Source organism: Myxocyprinus asiaticus, chromosome 6 (assembly GCF_019703515.2).
Source record: "Myxocyprinus asiaticus isolate MX2 ecotype Aquarium Trade chromosome 6, UBuf_Myxa_2, whole genome shotgun sequence".
Lineage (NCBI taxonomy): Eukaryota > Metazoa > Chordata > Actinopteri > Cypriniformes > Catostomidae > Myxocyprinus > Myxocyprinus asiaticus.
The window spans coordinates 36,815,369-36,837,938 of NC_059349.1; the positions used below are offsets into that span (position 1 = coordinate 36,815,369).

The following is a 22,570-nucleotide window of genomic DNA, read 5'->3' on the forward strand; positions in this document are numbered from 1 at the left end:
CCACCGCTGAGGATGCCATATGCCCCAGGAGCCTCTGCAAGAGTTTCAGTGGAACCACTGTTTTCTGTCTGAACACCTTCAAACAGGTCAGCACTGACTGTGTGTGCTTGTTCATGAGGCGCGCCGTCAACGAGACTGAGTCCAACTCCAAACTGAGAAAAGAGATGCTCTGAATCGGGAGGAGCTTGCTCTTTTCCCAGTTGACATGAAGCCCTTGCCAGCTGAGGTGCGAGAGCACCAGGTCCCTGTGTGCACACAACAAATCCCGAGAGTGAGCTAGGATTAGCCAATCATCGAGATGGATGTGAATGCCCACTTACCTTAGCGGGGCAAGGGCTGCCTCTGCAACCTTCGTGAAGACGTGAGGGGACAAGGACAGACCGAAAGGGATGATCTTGTACTGATATGCCCAACCCTCAAATGCAAACCGCAGGAAGGGTCTGTGTCGAGGTAGAATCGAGACGTGGAAGTACGCGTCCTTCAGGTCTACCGCCGTGAACCAATCTTGATGCTGGACGCTCGCTAGAGTGCATCTTTGCATCAGCATCTTGAACGAGAGTCTGTGTAAAGCCCGGTTCAGTACTCGCAGGTCCAAGATTGGCCGCAACCCACCGCCTTTTTTTGGTACAACGAAGTAGGGGCTGTAAAACCCCTTCTTCATCTCGGCCGGAGGGACAATCTCGTCAGACATACCGGCGGGTGGGGCCTCGCGGCAGGGCGGAGCCTGAGGTGCCACGCCATGTCGTGGCCGTGCTGAGTTCAGGGACACTGAAGTACTTACCTGGCTCCTTGTGACCACCCCTGGAACAGCCTGGAACAGGGGAGGAAGAGGTCTGTTCTCGTGACCCGTGGAGACTATCACATCGGGGGCGGATTTGTGGCACAGCTGGGCGCTCAGGGGTGGGGAGACCGCCGCTGGAGCGCCAAACCTGCCAAAATGGAGTGGTGGACGGTGGTCATGATGACAGCCATGCACACCGGGTATGTGACCCAGGGAACAAGGAAACTGCTCTTACTGAACTCTTGGGTACTGCAGCCACTTGGGCATGCGGCGCAATTAAATGCAAAGGTAACAAAAGATTCTCCTCCCGGCCCTCCACCAGGGGATGGAGTGGTCTGCTTACCAGCTCCAGAGCAGTGGGTTTTGTTGTCCCTGGGTCGCCCGTCTCAGGGATGCTTCGAAGCCTTTCGCGGGTTCTTGGCAGCTGCGAGACGGGTGGTGTCTGCTTCCTGTGGTGAGACGCCCTTGGCGATGAGCAGACGGGGTGCAGGATCTTGAGCCGTGCCAGGGCAGGATGTCCCGGATAACCTCCGTCTGCTGCTTCACCGCTGAGAACTACTGGGCAAAGTCCTCGACAGTGTCGCTGGACTGGACAACCTGAGAAATGGGGGCAGCAAGGAACCATGCCTTGTCGGCCTCTCCCATCTCAACCAGGTTGAGCCAATGGCAGCACTCCTGGACCACCAAGGTGGACATCGCCCGCCCGAGAGTCCGCGCCATGACCTTTGTCACCCGGAGAGCGAGGTCAGTCGGCGATCGCAGCTCCTGCTTCAATCCCGGGGCAGAACTACCCTCGTGCAGTTCCTTTAGCGCCTTGGCTTGGTGGACTTGCAGGAGAGCCATGGCGTGCAGGGTGGAGGTGGCTTGTCCAGCGGCACCGTAGGCTTTGGCCATCAGGGACGACATAAACCTACAGGCCTTGGACGAGAGCTTTGGGTGCCCGCGCCAGATGGCAGTGCTCTGCGGACATAGGTGCACCGCGAGCGCCTTATCCACCGGGGGGATTGCCGAATAGCCCTTGGCCGCCCCCCATCGAGGGTAGTGAGGGCGGGGAAGATACCCGGCAGAGGTGGTCCCATTGGGGTCCCCAAATCGCCCCCAGTGCTAGCCGCACTGGCCTCATACCCGTAGGTAGAAGGACCGAGGCGGGGAGCCTCTGGGGTGGCTTGCTTTCTTACGAAGGTAAGACGCGACCGCATCATTGCCATGGACATGTTCTCACAATGAGTACATGACCCATCCACAAACACTGTCTCCGTGTCAGCAGTACCCAGACACGAAAGACAGTGATTGTGGCCGTCAGAGGGTGAGAGATAACGAGCGCAACCAGGAATAACACACAAACGGAAAGTCATCTTTAAAAAGACGCGTCTTTAAAAAGATGTTCCGTGTGTGCTGCTCTTTTAGAGAAATATACTCTTTTAGAGAAATATACTCTTTTATTTCTGCCGAAGCGCCAGGGGTGTTCTCTGCAGTGCACCAGTGCAGAGGGGAGAGAAGCCGCTGAAATGCGCCATCAGACCCAGCACAGGTGAATGAACAGCTGTGGGAATTCAGCTCAGTGGGCATCGACCATTCAGCTCCAAAGAGAAAATCTGAACCTGAATGAGTGGTTGAATACCAGCTCCTTTTATACCCATTTGTCTGGGGGAGTGGTATGCAAATACCACTCACCAATTTTCATTGGCCTTTTATCAAAGACCAGAGGTGTCTCGAGCTCCCAAGAGTGACCCCTAGTGTCACTACATCGACACAACCTCGAGTGAGTGACCGATAGGGCAAGTAGGTTTTTTGAATAAATCAAAATTGTAAAAAATGTTTCTTGTGGAAATGGAAATTAAAGTGACCATATGATTTGGGGGCACTGGTGGATTCAGAGAATCTAAAAATTTTTATCTATACGGTTCTGGAGTTATTAGCAAAAATATGAATTAGCTAATTATAGCGCCACCATGTGACCGATTGTCACGAAAATTCATATGCAGCTTAGAGTTGACACCCTGCTTATGTTTAGTAATTTCCATAACCCTTGGCCATTCCCAATACGAGTGCTGAAATTTGATTGGCTGTTGACGGCCATTTTTGTTCATTTGTCAAATCGATTTTTTAAGAATATGTTAGCATTTAAACCAAATGAGTTTGCGTTGAGTAGATATTGATCAATTACTCAAAATGCGTTAAACCGAAGGAATTGTATCATTAATATCTTCGGAACGATTTCACATATCAAAATTATTTTTATACCTTCTTATCAGGGGGTCTGTAGATGATGTTTACCAAACTTCATGCCAATCGAACTAACGGCCTAGGAGTAGTTAAAAAAAGTAGGTTTTTCAACAAATTCAAAATGGTGGAAAAAAAGTGATACACGGAAATGACATCGGAGATATATATTTGTAGGGCCTGACTCAAGGAATCAGAGGAAAAAAGAATGTAAAAGTGTTTATTATAGAGCCACCTAGGATCAGATGGGTGTGCGTTTGTGCGCCTGAGTAGTGGGGGAGATTTGGGAGCATCCTGCCAGGTTTGGTGTCTCCACGACTTACGGTCTCTAACACCCAGTCACTTATAAGGCAGAAAAAGAAAAAAAAAAAGAAGAAGAAAAAGAAGGAAATCAGTACAAATACAATAGGGTTCCAGCAGTTTCACTGCTTGGCCCCCTAATAATAATAAGAAAATCATAACAGATACAATAGGGTTACAGCATCTTTGGTGCTTGGCCCCCTAAAATTCCTGACAATAACTATAGGGTTTCTAGCCCTTCAGGCTTGAACCCCTAATTATGCTTATTATGATCCACCACAAATCAATTTTTACCAAGAAGTTATTATACTTATTCATTGATACTAAAGTACATTACTTTTTTTTTTTTATCTCCCTCCCTCTTTCTCTCTTTCTCTTTCACTTTATCTCTTTAGATTTACTGCCTGGCACAGAGTATGGCATAGGGATTTCAGCTGTTCTTGGTGCCAACCAAAGCACCTCAGCAACAATGAATGCTAGAACTGGTAAGTGATAAGAGTATAGCTCTACCAATATCAGATCTTTGAAAGCATGGAGTTTGTGTTCTTGCAGCAGAACTGTGCAAATGTGTTTTTCTTAGTATAGCGGTTACATGATATATGATAGTGTAAACTTAAACTTCAGCATACTGAACCAAAACAACTTTATATTCCAATTACAAACCATGCAATAGCTGCAGTATGCTGTGATCTTTAGGGCTGGATGTCCCATTGGATTTGACAGTCACAGCCTCCACAGACAACACCATCACCCTGCTGTGGGGCATGGTGCAAGGGCCTATTGACCACTACAGGGTGACTTACACCTCTTCTACTGGAGTCACAACTGAGCTCACTGTGCCCAAGGACATTACAACTACCACACTGACAGGTCTAGATCCAGGCACAGAGTACACCATTACAGTTGCAGCACAGAGAGGAAGGCAACAGAGTACTGCAGCCACTATTGATGCCTTCACAGGTAATTTGATCTTTTGGGAACTCAAGTACAGGAATCAGTGTTGAGTGTCCACAGCATGTATTTTCATTCACATGCTGGGAAATCACTGCCTCATGTTATGTTATGTCCATTTTGGCCAGAAATGTCTCATTCACTTCAGAAAATCAAGCTGTTTAGTTGCTTGAGGAATGTACAAGACATTGAATTAGACAATGAGTACATTTATATGTTCAACAAAATGCAGGTACATATAAATCAGCTCAATTTACAGCCTGTTCTTTAAATAATCTCTTTTTTATCAAAAATTAAACTGACATGCACACAAGACATGCACATACCATGTTGAAAAAGCTGCCAGAATGTTTGCATGCAAAGCTAAATTGGGGTAATCAGGGGAAAAATCTAGATTTGCCCATCAGGTTAGATTGGCAAATGTAAGATTGTGCATTTATCTTTACTTTATGAAAGTACTTTTGCTTCAGTGTGAGACAATGTGCAATGAAGATGGAATAACTCTTATAGCTTTTTTCATTTAATGAAATTTCAGTTCATTTCTTGTCACATCTACTTCTAATTAACCTTCATCAAAATTCTGCTTTCAATCTGTCCTTTTCTCATAACATCTTTTACATCTTCAAAAGGATTAACTCTTCAGACTTTTTCTTCTTCTTACATTCTTCACAATCTTTCTTGAGATGATGGATCAACACATTCATATACATCAAGATTTTATAACATTTCATCATCATATTCCACATTTCTTCAATCAGCATTCATCCTTATCTTTTTGCCTATGGTCTGGCTACATCCACACTGTTCTGCCTTCGCCGGGCCTCTTTCACTGCAATGCACAGCAAAAAATAAATATATATTTTTTTAAAACAACAACTTGTTTTTCAGTAAAAAATATCTAAACATCTTTAAAACAAAATAAATGTACTTTAAATTTATACTTTTATAGGCACATTTAAAATTGCATAAGTTATTAAGGCTTGTTTTCAGAGAATGTATCTTTGTGTTTTCAAGTTTTAAGCATAAAACTAACAAAATTTTGTGAGATGTATGCTTAAATCAAGAAAATAACTATTAACCAATAGGATAAGAAAAATAAACTTAAAGGGAAATTAAAATTCTGTCATCCTTTTCTTATGCCCATGTTTTAAACCTGTATTATTATTCCAAGGAAGGAGATGTTAGAAAGAATAAAAGCCTCAGTCTCCATTCACTTTCACTGGGGAAAAATGATGCAATGAAAGTGAACGGTGATTGAGGCTAACATTCTGCCTAACATCACCTTTTGAGTTTCAAAGAACAAAGACAGATGTGGTTTGGAGCAACATGAGGGTGAGTAAATGACGACAGAGGTTTAATTTTTGGGTGAACTATCCCTTTAATTCAAGTCTTATTATCTTATGCAATATAGAGCAGTTCAGGTTGTAGTTAAAAAACCCATAAGATAATTCACCACGGGTTCCCTCAGGATTTTCCTATGCCTTTTTATAATGTCGTTTTTCAACTTATGAGTAAACTAAGGCCTGTGGTAAACATAACTTGACGATACATGGATGTTTTGTTCTACAACATAAATTACACACTTTCATACCTCATATGTGAATATGTGAATTTTAAATTACATACTTAAAAAAAAAAAAAAACACACAGCGGCTTCAAAATTCACCTTTGAGGTATGAAAGTGTGTAATTTATGTTGTAGAACAAAATGTCCACGTATCGTCAGAAAATGTTTACCATAGTCCTTAGTTTACTAATAAGTTGAAAAACCCCATTATAAAAACCCATAGGAAAATCCAGAGGGAACCCATGGCGAATTAGCCTTCCGGGTTCACCAACAAATTGACGTCACGGCTGAACAGCTTTATTACTTCTCAAGTAAATGTATCTTGCTTTACAGATGTTTTCCTTATTTGAAGATATATCTAAACCCCAAAAAATACTGATTAAAAAAGGTATTTTTCACAGTGTTTGTTCCCCATTCCTTTATTCTTTCTTCTTCACTCCTGTGAGGATGTGCCAAACAATTAATAGATCTATCACCACAGGAACCAACAGTTTGTAATATAGTTGTTGTCATTATTCCAGGGTTCCGCCCTATCACACAGCTTTACTTCTCTGATGTCACATCTGATTCATTGACTGTGGCTTGGAGTGCTCCAGCCCCACCTTCTGACGCATTCATCTTGAACTACAGTGCCCAGGACTCCAGTGATGATTCTGAGATTGCTCTAGACGGGTCCAAAACCAGAATCACCCTCACTGGTCTACTGCCCTCCAGGCGGTACACTGTTACCTTGATAACCATGCATGGCAATGTGACCTCAAAGCCAGTTGTAGGCTCAGTCACAACAGGTATTACTACTAATGAATGTGAAGTTCAAGGGTGTTCTTTGCAAAGTATTAGAGGTTAAGTTTATTTAAGTTTGAAAATAACAGATGACACATTTGAAGCTGAAGCTTGTAATTTATGCAGCAAATGGAATTGCAAAAATGTTAATTGTTTTTGTGGTTTTCGAAATATTCCCCCTGTCTGCCATTGGTCTTCAAACAGATAGTCCCACCCCAAACTCATGCCACTGGTTAGCCTGTGTTCCAATTTTGGGCTGGTCGGCATACTCAGACAGAGCAATGTTTTAATAACACGCAGCCAATGTTTAAAAATAATAAAATGTGAAAAAAATCATACACTTCAGTTTTAACATAAGCAAAGTTTCAAAGTAGATTCACAGTATTTTGTTATTCTTCTTAGGAACACTTTAAGGTTCCCTATCTGTCACTCACTCGATATTGTGTCAATGTAGTGACACTAGGGTTCGCCCTTGGGAGCCCCAAACACCTCTGATCTTTGAGAAAAGACCAATGGGAATTGGCCAATGGGAATTGACGAGTGGAATTTGCATGCCACTCCCCCGGACATACGGGTATAAAAGGAGCTGGCTCGCAACCACTCATTCAGATTTTTTCTTCGGAGCCGAGCGGTTGTGTTTCAGCAAACTCCATTCACCTCTGCATGCTGTTGGATTTACGGCGCATTACAGAGGTTTCCTGCAGGAGAGGCCCCTCCACCTTGAAGGTGTGCATGGCCGCTATAGCAGCGCACAATGACGCAGTTGACGGTAAGTCTCTATGGAAGCATGACCTGATCATCAGTTTCCTTAGAGGTGCGAGGAGGCTGAATCCTCCCAGACCGCGCCTCATCCTTTCGTGGGATCTCTCTGTGGTCCTGCGGGGCCTGCAGAGAGCCCTGTTTGAGCCCCTAGAGTCAGTTGAGCTAAAGGTGCTTCCATTGGAGACTGCCCTCCTGACTATGCTCACGTCCATCAAGAGGGTTGGGTACCGGCAGGCATTCTCTGTCAGCGACACCTGCCTGGAGTTCGGTCCGGCACACTCTCACATTATCCTGAGACCCCGACCGGGCTATGTGCCCAAGGTTCCCATGACCCCATTTTGGGATCATGTGGTGAACCTGCAAGCAAAGCTGCTCCAGGAGGAGGCAGACCAAGCCTTGTCATTGCTGTATCGGTGCGTGCTTTGCGCATCTACTTGGATTGCACGCAGAGCCTTAAATGCTCTGAGCAGCTCTTTGTCTTCTTCGGAGGACAGCGGAAAGGGAGCACTGTCTCCAAACAGAGGAGACAGGTACGAACCGGTAAATATGCGGGACAACTGGCTGGGTTTACCACTTACGTACAGCACCTTTTCCCTCCTGGAGGGGGAGATGTGCGCTTTTTACCCCCCAGCCAAGTTCACAATACCGTGGACCCTGGATGTCCTTCCTCCTTAGCCCTGTGGCAGGCGAATTTGCGGAGAAATTCGATGCTGGCCCAGTACATGTGCTAATAGGCCCTGTACTGGGGTAGGTGTTCCACATGCGCTGGTTGCCTGCGAGTAACCCAGTGTGATGTATCCTCCTCGATACAGTTTCCCCTCTGCCACCGGTTGTTGTGTTTGTAGATCTCCGTCCCCTCTGGGTAGGACCTACCATGGGGACTTCTCCACATGCGACACTGCCGGCAAGAATCGGCAAGACCATGTGACGTATTTCCACACAATTGCCTCCCCTTCGGGCAGGGTGTGATCTCCGTGGTGTCTTCCCCTTGGGAAAGGACACCCCCCCGACACGGACACTTATGGCCCCCAGCTGAACGATTTCCACTTTTTTGGGGGAGAAAAAAGAAGAGAAGAGTCCACGGCTGGGGCAGCCTGTCTCCATTTTGGGGAGTCGACTTGTCCCCGAGGTGCGGGGGACTGTATGACACTCGGAATGTTGGGAGAGGTTATGTGACGGCCAGGTGCGCTGGCTACGAGGCACACAATGGTTTGCCCGTTTCGCACCGCCAGTCCAAGTAACACAGTTCAGCTAGTTGTGGCATTTCGTATAGGGACCCCTAGTGTCACTACATCAACACAACGTCGAGTGAGTGACAGATAGGGAATATCTTGGTTACTTTTGTAACCTCCATTGCCTGATGGAAGGAACGTGACGTTGTGTCCCTCCTGCCACAACACTGAACTACCCGCTGAAATGGCCGGGACCCTGTCTCGGCTCCTCAGCACAAAACCTGAATGAGTGGTTGTGAGACAGCTCCTTTTATACCCGTATGTCTGGGGGAGTAGCATGCAAATTACACTCACCAATTCCCATTGGCTTTTTCTCAAAGATCAGAGGTGTTTGGGGCTCCCAAGGGCGACCCCTAGTGTCACTTACATCGACACAATGTCTCGTTCCCTCCATCAGGGAACAGAGGTTACGAAAGTAACCATGACGTTTTCCGTTGCTCAAACAATCAATGTTTGCTTTTGCGTCCATTTTATCAGTATCGCCGACAGTAATGTGTGTGGAGAACAGAGTCTTGCCTGTACCTGCTTCATTTCCTCATTATGTTTCCTGCACACAGCTGCACAGCAGATTTTTCACCCTTTTGTGTCTTAATTAATTCAACAGTGTGTAATCCCCCCCTAATTACCTCTGTCTGAATGTGTAGGTGTCAAGAATTATTCAGCTGTTCTGTCACTGAGCTGATATTTGCAGTTGCCAAAGGAGATATTGTCTCAGAGCTATTTCTAAACATTGAAATTATCTCTGCAGAGGACCGCCTGCACAGCAGCTTGATTAGCTTTAAAAAGTTTCAACTTTCATTTCACTGCATATTATTACAAAAACGTGAGCTCTTTTAGTACTTGTGCCTGTTGTTTCATGAAGTCTGTTAGTCTTGAAATGTGTTTAGTGAATTTTCCCAAAGTTATTGCTTTAGTTAGAAACCATGTTTTCACACATCAGCACCTTTACGTTTACACAATGTGAAAAGAAGGTCACCATATGCTCAACAAATAACCACACAGAATAAAAGCAGATGGAACTGGCACCCTTAAACGGAGTCTGAATGTCAAAAATATATTTGTTGATTTCTCTGCTGAGTGGAAAATAAATTAAGATATGCATACATGAATAATCACATCTCATTTACTGAGGAATGTTTTACTCAGAAAACATTTAAATGAGGTTGACAGCCTGTTTATGAATAGCCAGCCATAGTTTATGAATTGAATGCATTAGTCTAATGAATGTGAGGTGCTGTGAATGGCTTTCCACTCGTCTTAATGACAGGGCACTTAAAAAAAAATGGCAAAATTGAATCTGTTTATTTCCTTCTAAATTGTCATAATGGTACAGAACCCCTGTTAGTCTCTTTAACTGTGTTTCAATGCAGCCTTTGGTAACCCTTGCTTTTGCGATGGTAAGAGCTCTTGGCTTTGGCAAACACATCATGAAAGATTCCCTGTTGGACAGCAGCGGACAATAACAATGCAGTTGTCCTTGTAAAGAGTTTTGTGTGTCAAGAACACAAATAGTCTTCCAGACTTCCACAGGAAGTCTTGAAGGCCTACTGGGTTAACAAAAAACTAAACAAACAAATGGACATAAATTACATGGAAAATGAATAGAATTACAATGACTACTGAATTAAACATGCATGAAACAAATATTTAAAAATAAATGTAATGTTAAAATATTATGAAGACTCTATAATGAGCAAGTAGTTGTACTACTCAAATAATTGTTTTACATAAAACGTGTTGCTGTAACTTGTATTCATAGTTCAATGAAGTCTGGAACTAATATACAATACTCCATCTAAAATGGTTTTAAACTACATTTAGCTAATTCTTTATTGTTATGCATTCCGTTTTTATGACCTCATATTAATTAAGAGTATTTGTACTTTTAAACATTTATTTAGCACACCACAGGACCATTTAAAATGAACTTGTAAAGGCAAAAATATGATTAAAATGGTGAAAAACTTACAAAATGGTGACCAGTTAGAGGGCCAAATATAATACTTTACACATTCATATACATTTTAATCTAAAATCATGATGTTGATTTAAAAAAAAAAAAAAAAAAAAAAAAAAAGATCAATAGACATGTAATGCTTTAACCACCCATATTTCAATTAAATGCACTTTACTCTTTATTCATTTATATTTTTCCCCCATTAATGCAGGAATGGACCCTCCCAGAGACTTGACTGTGCTGTACGTCACAGAGGAATCTGTGACTATATCATGGATTCAACCAATCGCACCCTTTGATTACTACAAAATGTCTTACCAATCACCAAGAGGTACTTTCTCCAAAGTCTATTTTACCACTGAAACAAAGAGGAAGAAGCATATCCAATTTGAACAAATTAATTAATACATTTTAAAAAAAATCTGCATTTTTAATTGTCATCTGGTCATGTCATTGACTTACAGGTAGGATGGACAATGTGGTGATTGATAATGATGTCATCAACTACACACTGACCAGCCTCCATCCAGCAGCAGAGTATGAGATCAAGATGAATGCAGTGAGAGGAAGCCAAGAGAGCAAGATCATCACCACAACTGTTTTCACAGGTACTTCAGTTCTTCTTAATTAATAGAGCTGGGGGATATTGCTAAAATACATATGTAGTATATGTCTGCATTTTTCAGCCTGTGGGTGATATCAATATACCGTATACCTCAATATATAGGTATTTGCTCTGAAATAGCTTAGCAATGTGATTTTTTTTTTTTTTCAAGTGAGGAAGAATCCTTGCAAACAAATAGCCATTGGAGCCAATAAGATTCAAAATGTTTAATTACAGCATAAGAACTAAAATTTGACAATATAGCAATGTATGTTTTTTTACAGTATTTTTCACTGAATGAACACAAGGAAGAATGATATTCAATCATTTATATTTATATGCACCAATAAAACAACATTAAGTAATGAACAGCAATATTTATCTACATTGTTTACTACCATTTAATATATGAAAAAGGCCATTCAGAGAATTCCATGAACATTTTTGCGTTATGATGCAAATTAATGGTTGAATTAGAGTTCTTAATCAATGTATTGAAACTGATTCATGGAAATGAATAAAACTTGCCCACTCTATTGCCATTTTTTGCTACTTAAGTTTAAATCAGGGGCGCTATCTCGATGTCGTGAGACAAGAAAGAATCGAGAAACTAGTCTTATGACATGCTTTTTAGAAAACTTAATGGACAAATAAAAAATGCACTACAATTATTGCATTATTCACAATTTTGCTTAATTTGATATTGCCAGCAACATTAGCAGTCCATAAAGGAATTTTACGGGGAGGCCAATATGTAAATCAGTATTGAAAGTTTAAATATCATGTTTTATTTAGTTTTCTTGCTGGTAATGCTCCCATTCACAGATGATCTCTTGATGTTCTTTATGAATATCGATGTGTTATAATCTTTATGAACACCCAACACTTGTCAATAAAGTAAAAAAAAACAGAACAAATATGATTAATGCAAACTTTTGTAAATAAATGGATGGCCCATTCCATGTACAGTAACATTTATTCACCAAATATAGTATGTTTAGAGGAACTTTATTTTTTATTATTATTATTATTATTGTTGTTGTTGTTATTTTATCAATATTTTGGCAAATTTTGGAAAGTTTCTCTTCACCTGTCACGTTAACCACAAGCAGGCTTGATGACGCATTGACGTGATACTGAAAGCTGATTGGCTTGAATGTTTACCTCTGATAATGATTGGTTATGAATGTGGAAGGAGGTCAATTTCATTTTGCCTTTTAGATGGAAGTAGGTGATGTTTTTTTGTCATTTGAATATTCATTTTAATTGGTTAGTTTACTAATGAGAGGAGGCTTTATTCCGTCAGCCTCCACTGGCATTCAAACCGATTCACACAGTGATTAAAACTTACCTGGACTATCTTGCATAATAAATTAAAAAAAAATAGTGCTGTTAGTCGATTCAAATTTTTAATCGTGATTAATCGCATAATTTTTGTAGTTAATCGCGATTAATCACAGATTTTGAAAGTATATTTCTTCTTTTTTTCTGTCAAAATGCATTTAATTCCATCTTAGGAAAGAAAACAAAACAATATGTAATATTATAATGCTTTATTAACATTTTCCAAACAAAGCTTTCCACATTATAAAGATAAAAATGCACAATAATAGCACCAATTCAAGTAACATTAAATGTTTTCCCAAAGTCTAAGTGGGAGTTTGTCTAATTGAATGAACTATTGTCCCCATGGGGTTTATGTTCATTGCAAAGGGCATTAAATCTCTTAAAGTCAAATCCTCCACAATATTAAAGTAGACCGTGGCTATCCGCTTTACCATAGCAATAGTGAAGCCACGTTCATGATTCACATCAGGGTGTCAACGCCAGTGTCAAGCGGCGCTTTGAACTCCATATAAAAAGCGTTTGCAGACAAGAACGTCTCATTCTGCATTTTGGTGATAGTTAAGACTTCACGTGCTTCTGGTGTAATTAAAATGTGCCTTTAATAGGCTGAAAAATACTTGATTTCAATCACAGGTCCCATCTGGGCTTGTTTTGTATATCAAATAGCATTAAGAGCTCCTTTCCCCATCATTTGATCACTGACACGAAGGCTGTTGTGTGTGTGTTGTGAAGTGTGTGTCAGTGTAATAACACATTACAAAGGTTCCGGCCTTCAAACCAGTGTCTATGCTGGTTTATTCTGTATTAACAGTAAATGCGTTAATAGTGATTAAGAAAAATGTATGTGTTAAACTTTCTTTATTAATTGAATGCGTTGACACATTAATTCTGACAAAATATATTTTTCCATTAAAGGTATCTGAGTTATGTATGTTAGTAGGTAAATTGATTAAAACAACTGTTAATTTTAACACTTTTGTTGTTATAATCATTTTGAATTCATTTTTAAGGAGGCTCATCCTCCCTTGCCTCCTCTGACAGGCTGCCACTGGCCAGCAAAATCATAATGAATATATTGTAAATATTCAATATATCGCCCAGCCTTAATACAAATCATTTATTACTATGAACAGTTTTACACAAATTCTGAAAAGCTTTTGCAATCCACAGACTTGTATTCTACTCTAGGAAATTGTCACAGAACTTTGATTTGATAGAATTATGGATGGCAGTTTGAGGAATGATGCACATCATTTACCATGTGATGGAGACCATCTCTTACCCTGCGTGTTTCTCCCATCCTCTGAGAGGCTGCCAGCTATGTAGCTGAAGTGAAATGAAATTTTACTAATGGAAACAGTAATCAGCTGGGTAGCTCACCTGCCATCATATTTGGCTGTCACAGACCTTAGCCAGTACTATGTATGGATTGTGGTGTTACTTGTATCAACAAAGAACCGAACCTATTCTCAGTGTATTGCCAAACAATTAAAAGACTGCTCATATAGCGCTACTGAATCTATGGCACACAGCAAAAGAAAGTATATCTTACCCATTGTGCAGTCTGAATTGAATACTGTATGATGAGATAAAATGACTGGGTAGTGCAAAATAATTCAAAAACAATAAAAATGTTTTTCTATTTTAATGTTTTTGCTGACTGCATGCAAAAACAAATATGAAGCATGACATACTAGCCTGATTCAAAAACGCATGACATATTAGAGACTTTGCATCAGTGAAATTAACAACTGACTTGTTTATTGACTGGATGTTTTTATGATGCTTTGTTGAAAAGGCTATTTTGAGAAAGAAAAAACAACACAAAATGTTTTGTATGCAGTTTGGTCCTATAATTTATGCTGTTTTTAGGTTGTTGTTTTTTTTTTTTTTTTTTTTTTTGGAGGGGGGTAACCCTAACACTAACCCTAACCCTCTAAGAAACACTACAATTTGACTAATTTCATATAGGAGTATTAAACTTATCGTCTTAATAGACGTATTTCCTGGAATCATTTTTTTTTTTTCTTCTTCTTTATTTTTTTTTTGTTTTTTGTTTTTTGGCCATGCATTACACCACTGAAATAAATAAATGAGCCAATGTCTTAAGCCTTGGAAGTTATATCATTAATCATATCAAATGGTGTAACAACAATAGACCAAACAGATGCTGGCCTTTGCTTAAAGACTGCTGACTTGCTCTTAGTTAATAACTAGATTAGGAGTGTTTGCCTATACATCAACACACAGCTAAACTTCCCACACAGTGTGACAGTTTTGTTCAAAGCTAATAAAAATATGACAGGCAAAGAATCTAAAGCTGCCTGTGTAGACAGCAATCTCGCCAAATGGCGTAACAATGCAAAGTGACAAGTGGCTCTTTTTGGAAAGAGCTTATTATTAAAAGGATTTAGCACACAGTCTGGCTTTTTTCAGCTCTGCAATGTGAAGGGTGAAACAAGGGCTTTATAAAACATGATGGATCTGGTTCAAAGCTCTGCCTAATGATCTGCAGAGAAACATCAAGTACACATTCATTGTATAAGGGAAAGCTTTGAGCTTCTTCTACTAGTCTGCCAGCATAGGTCATGTCAAGATATGGAAAAGCGGAGAGAGGGATTGATTAGATAGGGAATTGGAGGGATTTGCCTCTAAACTGCTGTCAGGTGGTTGAGATCTGCTTCTACAGAAGGTAGTGAGAGGGCCTACAATTTCTTGGACCAAAGTCAACAGTGCCTAATGGGAGGGTCAGCCCTCTACAGCTGGAAAAGTAATATAGTTACTGCCAGTGAGGCTGGCAGAGAAAAGATGTGCATGGGACAGGATAGGAAGATGGCATACTGTGTGATTGCAATCCATTGACCTCATCTAGGAGGACATACAATATACGGCACAGTGCACATAGGATAGTGTGTTTTCCTATCTGAGAAAATAATGGCCATCTGTGCAAGGAGAATACACAGCACAGGTTGAAAATTACAATGAAAAACATCTCTCATTACTCTCTTGCATGGAAATGCTGTTGAGAATGTGCACCGCACACATTTAACTGACTAATTTCCCCCACAATGCAGGCTAATTAAGGAAATTGTGATCGTCTCCAGCAAGATAATCACAACAAATTAGTTTCAAGCTGCTGAGGTGCTCTATTTTTAATATACTTTGCAAGTCAGGAAGAAAATAGGTGAAGATGAGAGTGCTGCTAATTACCTTGGCTGGGCTTATCTTAGACTGTCTGTCTGTAACCTGCATGTAATCCTCTGCTCCACACAGCCATGGACATGCCTATGGAGCTCATGGCCCTGAATGTCACACCCCAGGGGGCTCTCGTGCGTTGGATCCCTCCTGTCTCTAGTGTTGATAACTATGTGCTCACCCTCACTCATAACCAAGGTAAGTGGAGGTGTGATGAAGAAAAGTACAACCTTTTCAAAATATTTTGCTCTTTAAATAATAGCACCACTACCAAAAATACAAAAGTGTTCATGAAATGTAACTTTTGAGCAACGTTGTTTCGCCTTCATATAGACCATTTCAAGGATGTAAACAATAAGGAATTAGAACGCTACTGCGTATGTCTGGCCCTGAAGAATTTCCTGTAGCGGAATTTTTATAACCCAGAACTGTCAAAATAAATTACTAGCACAGCCTTTTAGAGTCTAGCTAATACAGAACAAACGTTTACCTGAAGTGACTTATACAGATGTGTTGTTGATACTGAGTGTGTCTACGTGAGAGAGGCGATGAAATTGTATTGTGGTTTAGATGCTCACAATTATTTCCTCAGCGGGGAGATCAGGAATATTGGATCACTCTTGTTATAATCAATAAAGCTGTTCAATAAAGCTGTCTGAGTGACCTGCGGACAAGGTAAGAATTATTTTTTTTTAATGATAAAAATACTTCTCTCTTTCTTCTGGATAAAAGTGTCTGCTAAATGACTAAATGTAAAAGTAAATGACTTGCAGAGCTTCATTCATTATAATGGGAGCGATAGTCACTTTTAAAGCTCAAACTCTCAAAATTAAGACTTTTTGTTCACCTACCACAGTTAAGATGTCTGCTACAGTTGTTAGTACTGCAAGTATTCATCCAGCTGTCCCACTTCACTGAAGCAGTTCATGCGTTCATTTGTCGTTGCTTTTCCGGAGATCTTAACAGTTTAGTTTCAGTTAGTTCTAGGCATCCAGGGAGCCACCGAACAACATGGTGCATATTTTAATAATGGCATTTTATGACAATCATGTTAACGTCACTATGAATTAAATGCCTAATGCTGTTGTATTGAATGAGGGTGTGTTCGTTTAGAAGTGATTATCCCTATGCCCTATTCCCTTTGAAGACTTTATCATCCACTGTGAAAGCTTTGAAAGGCTGAAAGATGAGGGTAATTCAGAACAAATTTTTTTAAGTAATATTTATTGGAAAATCAGTTTAAAGCAATCTTGCAGCATGACTATCATGATTGTTCTGAAGTGCCGTTCAGAGGTTAATTTATTCCATTTGGGATGCAGTCTGAGTTCGACAACGAGCAGGAAATGTTGAAGGAACAAAAATAACTACTTTCCTTAAACCGTCCTAAAATGGTCTATATGCATATCTGTGGATTTAAATTTAAACATTAATATACTGGATACTTTCATAATGGGGACTCGTCCGGGATTTAAACCCAAGACCTCTCACATCTAAAACGAGAATCATACTCCTAGGCCAAATGTTGATTATACTTTAAGGCGAGAAACATACTTTACGCAAGTAAGCGAACACAGACAAGAGCGCTTGGCCAACGTAGTACTCAAGGGGGCAATAGAGTTATCTTCTGCATTTTTTCCATAAAACTGGATGTTATTATTCAGGTAAGTTGAAATATTGAATTTACTTACTTGCTAAGCAATATTCCCTTTAAACTGTTGATCTGCATTAGTAGTTGACTTAAAAAAGAGAAAACTCACCTCAGAAGCAGACAGTTCTATAAGAATTATCACACTAATATCAGCTATACCACCTCTTGTGGCAATGTTGAGAATTTAGCATATACTTGCGTTATGAATTGTGGTCTGACATATTTCAGAACACAACGATGCACAAAATCAAGCTTGCTAAGCTAGAAGTGACTGCGTTTGCATACTTGCATAGAGTATGTTTGGGTTTTACACTGCTTTGTTTGAATTTCAGTTAAAATGCATCAACAAAAACTGTAATTTTAAAATGGTTACATAAGATTAATGAAAACAATTTTCCAATTGAGTTAGACAAATAAACTTAATTCAAGATATATTCTCTGAAAACAAGTCTTATTATCTTTCACAGTGTTGCTTCTCAAGTAAATGTATCTTGCTTCAAACACATTTAGATATTTTTACAGGTAAACAAGACAAAATACCTATTAAGAAAAATTATTTTTATTTTTTACTGAAGATTATTTACAGGCAAAAGCCTGGCAGTTCTGCACTTGTTACTGCACTTTTTATAAAGCTAATGCCTGAAAGCCTCTTGTCATTTTTTTCTTTCCAGTTACAGCAGACACCTTTCTAGTGGAGGGTAACAAGCAGGAATACCAGCTGAGTCAGCTCATTCCCAGCACCACGTACTCGGTGGCCCTCTATGCCACCAAAGGCCCTCTTACCAGTGGTACTGTCATCGCCACCTTTGTCACACGTAAGTGCTCCTTCTCTGTGCCCTAAGGGGTTTAGAAATGAGTGACAGGATTTTGTAACAATCAAATATTTTATATTTTCCCTTGTATTTACTACTTTAATGCAGTGTTTCTCAGTCCTGCTACTGATGGCCCACCAACACAGTTTTTTTATCTGTCCTCCTGGAAACAAATTAGTGTTAAGAAGTCAACCGGTTGATAAAATGAGTGCTTTTGAGGCTTTTCTGAGGTACTGGGTTGATACAATGAGTGATTTTTGAGACAAGGTTTGTGGCATCATTTTTTAAATGCACTCAGTAGCAAGTAACTGTGATTTATGCTTTGTTTTCTGAGGTATGTCTGTAAAATAATCACTTATTACTTTTGTATGGACAAAAATTTACAAATCCCAAGACTATGCACATTTGTCACTACTTTACAGTGTTTTCTGAGCAACTGTTGATGGAGGCTGCTGCACCACTGTTTGAGTATGGTCTAATATTGTGGTATAATCTATTTCAGACAAACCCACCCCTAAACAACACATAAAAAGAAAACAAAATCTGGTTGGTCACTTTACTTATTGGTCAGGTGGTCACCTCCTGTCTAAGTGGGTGATTCTTGACCAGAATAAACTGTAAAGAAGACCAGATTTTTGCCATAAGTCAAAAAGTCTGACTATGCAAGACTATGTCTGTGCTAAAGGGCTAAATCAGCCATCCAAAAAAGGACTGATCAAACTGCTGGATTTTACGGTGCATTTCAGCGGCTTCTCACCCTCTGCACCTGTGGAGTGCAGAGAACGCCCCTGGGCGCTTCGGCAGAACAAACAAAATGAGTATATTCTAAAAAAAAAGAGTATATTTTAAATTCTAAAAGAGCGGCACACACGAAACGTCTTTTTAAAGATGCCTTTCCGTTTGTGTGTTATTCCTGGTTGTGGTCGTTATCTCTCCGCTTCTGACAGCCACGATCACTATCTTACGTGTCTGGGCGCTGCCCACGCGGAGACTTCGTTCATGGATGGGTCTTGTCCTCATCGCGAGAACATGACCATGGCAACGTTGCGGTCGGGCTTGCCTTCGTAAGAAAGCAAGCCACCCCAGTGGCTCCCCGCCTCGGTCCTTCTACCTACGGGTATGAGGCCGTGTCGGTTAGCACTGGGGGCGATTTGGGGACTCCAATGGGACCACCTCCACCGGGTAACCCCCCCACAGACCTCCTGTTCATTTGCATGCTCGCTTGCCCCGGTCGGGCTCTCAGATGAGACCGCTGGCTCGTCTCAGTGCGAGTTCGACCTCTTATTCGGGGCCCGGGAAGACGATGAGTTATCGAGCACAGCATCGGAGAGCGGGCTTGTCCAAAAAGATGGCCACCCAGTCTCAGGCCGACGCAGAGATGACGGACATGCTTTCCTGGGCAGCCGCGAGCATCGGGCTAGAGTGGAACCCTCCACTCTCCCCTGAACCCTCGCGGCTCGATGATTGGTTCCTGGGCCCAGAGCGCAACTCACGGCCCCACCCCCCCCCCCCCCCCGGTTCCTTTCTTCCCGGAAGTGCATGAGGAGCTGACAAGATCGTGGGGGGCACCTTTTACTACCCGATCCCAATCTTTCAGCTCCCCCGCTCTCACTACCCTTGATGGTGGGGCAGCCAAAGGGTATTCGGTGATCCCCCAGGTGGATAGTTCCCTTGTGCCTGCAGAGCGCCACCACATGGAAGCTCCCATCCAGGGCCTGTAGGTTTACGTCGTCTCTGACGGCTGAGGCCTGCGGTGCCACTGGACAAGCCGCCTCCACCCTGCATGCCATGGCTCTCCTGCAGGTACACCAAGCCAAGTATTGACCCGGTATTAATGCAGGAACTGACCAACCTCGCTCTCTGGGTGACACAGGTCACGGTGCGGTCTCTCGGGCAGGTGATGTCCACCCTGGTTGTCCAGAAATGCCACCTTTGGCTCAACCTGGTCGACATGAGAGAGGCTGACAAGGCACGGTTCCTTGACGCCCCATCTCCCAGGTTGGCCTCTTTGGCGACACTGTCGAGGACTTTGCCCAGCAGTTATCTGCGATGAAGCAGCAGACGGAGGCTATTCAACACATCCTGCCCCGGCGCGGCTCAAGACCCCGCACCCCGTCTGCTCGTCGCCAAGTGCGTCCTCCTGCAGCAAGAGCACCGGCTCCGCCCCAGCCCGCCCCCACGGCCCGGCCCCGGCGTTGAGCCCACTGCAGGAAGCATACGCCACCCATCTCACAGCCAGCCGCCAAGAACCCTAGGAAGGCTTCAAAGCACCCCTGAGACGGGTGACTCAGGGATGAGGAGACCTGCTTCTATGGAGCTGGTAGTCAGACCACTCCATCCCCCGATGGAGGGCTGGGAGGAGAATCATTTGTTTCATTTTTGCCGCATGCCCAAGAGGCTGCGGTACCCAAAACTTCAACAAAAGAGTGGTTTTCTTGTTCCCTGGGTCACATGTCAGTTGTGCACAGCCGTCGTCACGACCACCGTCCCATTTCAGCAAGTTCGGTGCTCCAGCGGCGGACCCCCTGCCCCTGAGCACCCAGCTGTGGCACAAACATGTCCACACCAGGTTGGTTCTGACAGAATGCGAGGACAATATTCCTCCTCTCCCCTCCTCGACCAATCTTATGTTGGGCGTCAGGAGCCAGGTAAGTGCTTCGATGTCTCTGGACTCAGCACGGCCATGGGGTTCGAGCCCTGACGTGGTGCCTCAGGCTCCACCCCGCCGCGAGGCCCCACCTGCCCGGAGTTTGGACGCGTGGCTCGTGCTTTCCAACCCGTCGCAATGGCTGACCTGGACCGTCCGACTCGGCTACGTGATTCAGTTTGCCAGGCGCCCGCCCAGGTTCAACGGCATCTGCTTCACCTTGGTGAAGGGCGAGAATGCCGCTACCTTGTGTGTGGAGATCGCTACCCTTCTACGGAAGGGTGCGATAGAGCCTGTCCCTCTGGCCGAGATGAAGAAGGGGTTTTACAGCCCCTCTTGGACCTGCGAGTACTGAACCGGGCCTTGCACAGACTCCTGTTCAAGATGCTGATTTTAGTGAGCGTCCGGCATCAAGATTGGTTCATGGCAGTGGACCTGAAGGATGCGTACTTCCATGTCTCGGTCTTACCTCGACACAGACCCTTCCTGTGGTTTGCTTTCGAGGGCCGGGCATACCAGTACAAGGTCCTCCCCTTCGGCCTGTCCTTGTCCCCTCGCGTCTTCACGAAGGTCGCAGAGGCAGCCCTTGCCCCGCTAAGGGAAGTGAGCATCTGCATCCTCAATTATCTCGATGACTGGCTAATCCTAGCTCACTCTCGTGATGTGTTGTGTGCGCACAGGGACCTGGTGCTCATGCACCTCAGCCGACTGGGGCATCGGGTCAACTGGGAAAAGAGCAAGCTCTCCCCGGTTCAGAGCATCTCTTTTCTCTGCTTGGAGTTGGACTCAGTGTCAATGACGGCACGCCTCATGAACGAGCGTGCACAGTCTGTGCTGAACTGTCTGAAGGCATTCAGACAGAAGACAGCGATTCCACTGAAACTTGTTCTGAGGCTCCTAGGGCATATGGCATCCTCAGCGGTGGCCACACGGCTTGGGTTGATGCATATGAGACCGCTTCAGCACTGGCTTCAGACTCGAGTCCCGAGATGAGCATGGCACCATGGGACACATCATGTGGTCATCACGCCGATCTGTCGCTGCCTCTTCAGCCCTTGGACCAACCTTGAATTTCTACGGGCAGGGGTTCCCCTAGAGAAGGTCTCCAGGTGCGTCGCGGTTACGACGGACGCCTCCAAGACGGGCTGGGGCGCCGTATGTAACGGGCACACAGCCGCTGTCTCCTGGACTGGCCCGCGGCTGTGTTTGCACATCAACTGCCTCGAGTTGTTGGCAGTACTGCTTGCCCTGCGGAGGTTCCGGCCATTGATCCAGGGCAAGCACGTGTTGGTCCGGACAGACAACATGGCGACGGTAGCGTACATCAACCGTCAAGGCAGTCTATGCTCCCGTTGCATGTCACAACTCGCCCGCCGTCTCCTCCTCTGGAGTCAGCAGTGCCTCAAGTCGCTACAATCCAATCACATCCCGGGCGACCTCAACACCACAGCGAACACGCTGTCATGACAGGTTACGCTCAGGGGAGAGTGGAGACTCCACCCCCAGGTGGTCCAGCTGATTTGGAGTCGATTCTGTCAAGCACAGGTAGACCTGTTTGCTTCCCGGGAATCCTCCCACTGCCCGCTTTGGTACGTCCTGACCGAGGCACCCCTCAGTATAGACAAGCTGGCACACAGCTGGCTCCCGGGATTACGCAAATACGCATTTACCCCAGTGAGCCTACTTGCACAGACCCTGTGCAAGGAAACGAGACTTTGGGTCCCTCTTGCCACAACACTGAGCTACCCGCTGAAATGGCCGG

At 43.2% G+C, this 22,570-nt stretch overlaps 1 protein-coding gene across 1 annotated transcript in view; it reads left to right on the forward strand.

Moving 5' to 3' along the window:
* LOC127442211 (tenascin-R-like) overlaps positions 1–22,570 on the forward strand; it is a 242,539-nt gene that overhangs the window by 196,169 nt on the left and 23,800 nt on the right. The window contains exons 12-18 of the mRNA XM_051700070.1: positions 3,700–3,789; positions 4,001–4,264; positions 6,343–6,609; positions 10,767–10,886; positions 11,020–11,163; positions 15,780–15,899; positions 18,021–18,164. Coding sequence (XP_051556030.1) covers positions 3,700–3,789; positions 4,001–4,264; positions 6,343–6,609; positions 10,767–10,886; positions 11,020–11,163; positions 15,780–15,899; positions 18,021–18,164 — 1,149 coding nt within the window. The remainder of the gene's footprint in view (positions 1–3,699; positions 3,790–4,000; positions 4,265–6,342; positions 6,610–10,766; positions 10,887–11,019; positions 11,164–15,779; positions 15,900–18,020; positions 18,165–22,570) is intronic.